This window comes from Pteropus alecto, unplaced genomic scaffold (assembly GCF_000325575.1).
Source record: "Pteropus alecto unplaced genomic scaffold, ASM32557v1 scaffold388, whole genome shotgun sequence".
NCBI lineage: Eukaryota > Metazoa > Chordata > Mammalia > Chiroptera > Pteropodidae > Pteropus > Pteropus alecto.
In genome coordinates, this window is record NW_006441398.1 from 901,411 (window position 1) to 907,402 (window position 5,992).

At 57.1% G+C, this 5,992-nt stretch overlaps 1 protein-coding gene across 1 annotated transcript in view; it reads left to right on the forward strand.

The window, feature by feature from the left end:
- Positions 1 to 3,605, forward strand: part of ZSWIM4 (zinc finger SWIM-type containing 4) — a 22,568-nt gene extending 18,963 nt beyond the window's left edge. Inside the window, exons 13-14 of the mRNA XM_025051637.1 lie at positions 1,026 to 1,107; positions 1,610 to 3,605. Of these exons, the coding sequence (XP_024907405.1) occupies positions 1,026 to 1,107; positions 1,610 to 2,469 (942 nt within the window). The 3' untranslated portion in view covers positions 2,470 to 3,605. The remainder of the gene's footprint in view (positions 1 to 1,025; positions 1,108 to 1,609) is intronic.
- The last annotated feature ends 2,387 nt before the right edge of the window (positions 3,606 to 5,992 follow it).

Consider the following 5,992-nt stretch of genomic DNA (forward strand, 5'->3'; position numbering starts at 1 on the left):
TGGAGGCAGGGCCGGTAGGGGAATCCAGCCTAGAGGGACCAGTCGCTGTTGAGGGGCGGGCTTGGGGAGACAGTCTTGAAGGTGATGAGCCACCTCTGGGGGGTGGGGGAGGTCTGTGGTTGAAAGTCTTGGGGGCGGGTCCTGTGTGTGAGTGTCCAGTCTTGCCAGGGCAAGGCAGAGATCCTCCTGCATGGGTTCAGCCTGTAGTTGAGGAGCCAGCTGTAGGGTGTGGCATGTGGAAGGGGCAGGGCTTCAGAGGGCAGCCCAAGTGAAATATGAGGATAAAGAACAGCCTGGGGCTGGCTTGCTGGGTGGGGTGGGTCCCTCACAGGTAGAACTAGTAAGCAGGGGCCCTCGGGCAGAATTAGCCAAAACACAGTCATTAGCACACTGTGTCCCTCCAACTTCCTGTGGTGGGTGGAGCCATTAGAGGAATGTTGCGGGGAGGGTGGCGGGACAAGAGCAGAGGTTTGAAGAGGAGACCCTCTGCTTAGGAGCTTCCAGAAGGCAAGATCCACCAGATAGGACTGGGGAAGGGTCCTGGGGTAGAGGCAAGCGAGGATGCTGCTTATAGAGGTGGGGCGTCTAGGGCAGGTGTTCTGTTGGGGGCTACAGAGGGGAATCTGCTGACATGAAGCGTAGAAGTTTCTGGAGAGAAGGGACAGATTGGCTTATTATTTAAAGTAGGATCCACAGAGCCTCAGAATAACACCAACTACGGCAGTAATACTAATGGCTGATGTTAGCTGAGCACTTTGAGGCGACAGGCACTGTGCAAAGAGTTTTACTACATAATTTCATTCAATTCTCACAACCCTGTGAGGTAGATACGATTTTTATCCCCATTTTACAGATGAGGAAACTGAGGCCCAGAGAGATGAGGCCACTTGCCCAGGTCGTATGGCTTATTGACTCAGCCCTTACCTTCCAAATCTCCCTGGGCCCCTCAGGATCCCTGACAGACCTCCCTCTGCCTGCCCAAGGTTTTGGGGTAACTCCCTTCTCTCCCCCTTCCCACCCTGCAGGTGATGCGGATGACTCTGAGCACCATGACCTGGCGGCGAAGGGAGATGGTACGCTGGCTGGTCAGCTGTGCCACAGAGATCGGTGAGAGCTCCCGAGGGGACCCGCCACCCATCTCCCCGTGGTACCAGGAGGGCACAGAGAGAAGCAGAGACTTTTCTCTGGCCTCATCCTGTGCTCAGGGCTAGGCCGAGAGGGAATGTCAGGCAGATGGGTGGCGGTGGGGACCGTGATGCACAAAAGCTCGGAGTCTGGCCACGTTAAAGTGGCTTGGAAAAGGGCCACTGGCACCAAAGCTTAACCTCTACACACACGCCTGCATGCACGTGCACGTGTACACACACACACACACACACACACATACACAAAGTGCTATCACAGGGAGAGGAATCTGTTCATGGCACATGGGACAGGAGCACTGAGCAGGCTTAGGCCAGGGGGACCAGTGAGAGGATGGCCACCAGCTCAGAGACAGCTATCTAGGCATGAGATGTGCATTGCTTCAAACGTAGGGAATAAACCCTTGGATGCACATCCGTATCCCTGCCCCCTATCCTGACCAATGTCACCCACTCATGTTCCCTAGGCCCACAAGCCCTGATGAACATCATGCAAAACTGGTACTCCTTATTCACGCCAGTGGAAGCGGCTACCATTGTGGCAGTGACAAGCACCACTCATGCCACGCTGCTGCGGCTGCAGCTTGATGCGCCCCGGCGGGAGGAGCTCTGGGCCTGCGCCCGCACCCTGGCCCTGCAGTGCGCCATGAAAGACCCGCAGAACTGCGCCTTGCCCGCGCTCACCCTGTGTGAGAAGAACCATGCAGCCTTCGAGGCGGCCTACCAGATAGTGCTGGATGCGGCTGCCGGTGGCCTGGGCCATGCCCACCTCTTCACTGTGGCCCGCTACATGGAGCACCGTGGCCTGCCACTGCGGGCCTACAAGCTGGCCACGCTGGCCCTGGCTCAGCTCAGCATCGCCTTCAACCAGGACAGCCATCCCGCTGTCAATGATGTGCTCTGGGCCTGCTCCCTCAGCCACTCCCTAGGCCGGCACGAGCTCTCTGCCATTGTCCCGCTCATCATCCGGAGCATCCACTGTGCCCCCATGCTCTCTGACATCCTGCGCCGCTGGACCCTCTCAGCGCCTGGCCTGGGTCCCCTAGGGGCCCGCCGGGCGGCCAAGCCAATGGGCACTGACCGGGCGCCGCTCTGCCAACTCCTAGACGCTGCAGTGGCAGCCTACATCAACACCAGCCACTCCCGCCTCACGCACATCAGCCCACGGCACTACGGTGACTTCATTGAGTTCCTGGGCAAGGCCCGTGAGACTTTCCTTCTGGCACCTGATGGGCACCTTCAGTTTGCCCAGTTTTTAGAGAACCTCAAACAAACCTACAAAGGCAAGAAGAAGCTCATGCTGTTGGTGCGGGAACGTTTTGGCTGAGGGGCAGCAGGCAGGTGGTGGGAGGGGTCCCCCATTGCCCCTGCCTCTGTGGCACCCATTCTGCATCAGGGGCCTGGACTGGAGGCCCATGTGACATCTCAGTATTAAGTCAGGGAAGAAGCCCAGCTGGAGCTAGGTGGTCTTGCTTGCTGTCCCCCCAACCCAGCTAGATGTGGGGGAGTGGTGTCCTGTCACATGCGTGCCTAGGAGTGTGTGAACGACTGCGAGATGTGAGGATCAGAAGCCATACCACCACCCAGAGGACTGGAAAGGGGTGTGTGCTTGGGTAGCAGTTATGACCCTGCCTTGTGTACCCCAAAAGCAATAGGCAGACTACCCCTTCCCAAACTCACAGGCCTGATGTGGGCTCCAGGAGAGCTGGGAGGCAGGACTTTCCCTAACCAGCTCTCAAAGTCAATGTAGCAAACCCTCCTGGTGCCCCACTCTGGGTGCCCATGGGACTTGTGTTAGGGTATCTAAATCTCCTTTCGTACCCTCCCTTCACTGCCTCAGGGGCCCCCTTCCACAGTCCTGTACCTGCTCCAGGCTGTCCAGCTGGGACCAATGGTTCTCCCCCTACTGAAGGATTTGAAGAGGCCTCAGGCCTTGGCCACATACCTCACCCCCCACCTGGTCAGGACTCCCATTCCTGTGGGTGCCAGGGTCTCGGGGCAGGCTGGGGGGGCCATTGCTGTCCCTTCCCCCTACCTGCTAGTCACTGGACATACAACTCAGGAACCGAGCCAGGCTCACGCTGTCCTCCAAACCCGGTGTCAGGGGAGACAAGCACAAGTGAGCCAGGGACCCACGTCCCCAATCTGGAAAGGAAAGAGGCTGGCATGTGGGCATTTTCTGGCTCTGTCTTGTCTCTCCCTTTCTCCTCCTCCTCCCTGCTCTGCCCCTTCACCTTACTCTCCCTTTCCACGTTTCTCTCAATTTAACCTGCTTTCCTATTCGCATCTCTTAAGTCTCAGCTGCTGTCTCTTTGGCCTCCCCACCCCCACATCCCTCTATCTTTTCCCTTCTTGTGATTAAGGACAAAAGATCACATCATTTTGTAACTTTTTTTTTCTATTTATTGAACCGTATATTGTATTTCCTTTTTCCTTTTGGTTTTTTAAAGCATGAACACAGCTTTTTCTTTTGAGACTAAGGTGCGTGCCCCACCCCCAGAGAGAGCCCCTCCATTTTCCTTCCATAGAAAATCTCGAGCCTGGCCTGTGGCACAGCTTCAAGTGAGGACAGAATGGGAGTGACTGCTGTTTTTATCCAGTGGTAATAGGGTGCATAATGGCAGGCAGGGTGGAGAGGTCACTATGAGCAAGTCCTCCACTGAGTGCTTTACACTTGTCATGTTACACTTGTCACAATAGCTCTATGAGTCTGTAGGATCATTCCCATTTTACAGACGAGAAGACTGAGACTCCAAAGGTTAAGGAAAGGGCACCCATTTTAGGAAGAGAAAGCTTGATTTAGTACCTTGAAAGGCCGCTGCCCACCCCAGGCAACATGGCCCTTGCACCGCTGGGAATGACCACTAGGGGGTGCCCTGGCTACAGCCCACTGTTGGGGGTACTTGTCTCCAAGTTGCTGAGCTGGAGACGCGGGGGAGGGGTCGCACGTGCTGCGTGCAGCTGGATAAGGAAGACACCCCTGCCCAAAGCTGGAAACCCTGGGTTTAAGCTAGGCCTTGGTGTGCGTGGTCGATGGGGGCGCTGCCAGAGCTTGTCTGGGCTCCTACACCGCGGATGAGGCTCCCAGTCTCCAAATAGAGTGGGGTCTAGGGGACAGCAAGAAGGCCTCCGATTGCCTTCTGTTGCTCCCCAAGAAGAAAGACCTCTCTCGAGACCTTTCCTTTAGGGATTGACGGACTGCATGGGTCACACTCAGGGCCCGGGCAGGCGAGGACAGGGTTCCCTGAGAGGCTGGGCGGGGCAGGCTACTAGAGGGTGCCGAGGGTGGGGCTTCGGCAGTATTGGGCACTGATTGGTTTGTAGCACCACCCTGCGCTCGAGGGGACCAATTGGAGACGGCCCCACCTCTTGTCCGCCTGTTCCCTCAGGTATGTGAGGGTTGATCCAGACCCTGCCAGCACGCCCTTAGCACCGCCCAGAGGCCTGGGAGGGTGGAGGTAGCCCTTGTGGTCGGTCCCAGCCACCTCCAAATGCCGTTCTGAGACCCGAGGCTCCCCTTACGGTACCCACGTAGTTCTCAAACTTATTCACAAATGTCCCCCTCAAGTACAAGTTCTCCACTAGCATTCTCAAGATACCAGGCACCCCAAATCTTCCCCCCAGGCCTGACACTCCCAAATGTCACTAGCTCAAGACCATCAGGTCCCAGTTATCTCTGAATGCGCAGCGTTTCCCCCAGGGTCATTCCCCACCCATACCTGAGGTTGATTTCTATCCCCCCTTGGTCTCTGGCATGTGGCATTACTCGTAATGACCCCATCTAGATCCCTCCCAGAAAGGCTTTCTCTGTCACATCAGCCCAGAAAGTCCCTCCAGTCCAGGGTTTCCTTCAGGGTTACCTCACAATCCCAGGACACCCCACAAGGTCACCTTTCCACACCCAAGGAGCCCTCTCAGCCCCTGTGATTAAATTGCCTCCTTCCTTAGGACAGGTGTGGGGGGGGGCGGGGGTTCTGTGATGTCAGGAGCCCAGGGTGCCTGGACAGTAAGTTTGGGTCAATCCACCCTCCCTACCCAAAAAGCATTCAGGGATGGGAGGCAGGAATGAATCACAAACCACTAGACCTTCAGGAATGAGGTTTGGGGGGGCAACTTTTATTCGACTGGACAGCAAGCATTATACACAGCACTGATTCTGCCCCAAGCTTGTCTACCACTGGCCCTGGGTGGGGAAGGGGTACACTGGGCCAGTCCTGACAGCCTGGGGGCTTCACTCTGCTCTTCCACACTCTGGGACCACCCCAGGACTGAGCAGGCCTGCTTGTGTCCCTTTGGGGTCTCTAAGAGCTTCATTACCCACCCTGTGTGCGGGCCATGGCTCCTTCCCCAAGTTAGGAAGCTGCAGAACCCACGGCAGAGGGGCCAGGCACATTCAGGTCAGACCGCCTGGTTCCGGAAGCCTGGAGTTGGCATTTAACGGTCTGGGGGCCCAAGGCAGTTTCCTCTTGGGTAACTGGCTGCTAGGGAGGTGGGGCCTGGCCCATGCCCCCACCAGGCTTGGGAGAGGAGGGGCCAAGTCTCCAGGCCCAGAGGGTCACCCAGGTGGGGACACAGTTTTTTTTTTTCATAGAAGAGCTACCTACCCCTCTGCCCCCTGCTTCTAGCCTCCTTGGAAGCACAGCCCAGCTGGAGGTAGGACTGGGGGTGGTCCCCAAGTGCAGAGTTAGGAGAGGTGACCTGCAGACAGCTGGGCCCACCCACCGCATCTGCCCCATCCTTCCCCAAGTCCCTTCTCCAGACACAGCTCTAGGTCTGGATTCTCATTTCCGCCCCCCGACCCCGCTCCCGTCATCAGTCAACCCAGGGAGGGTGGGGGCCATAGGCTCTGA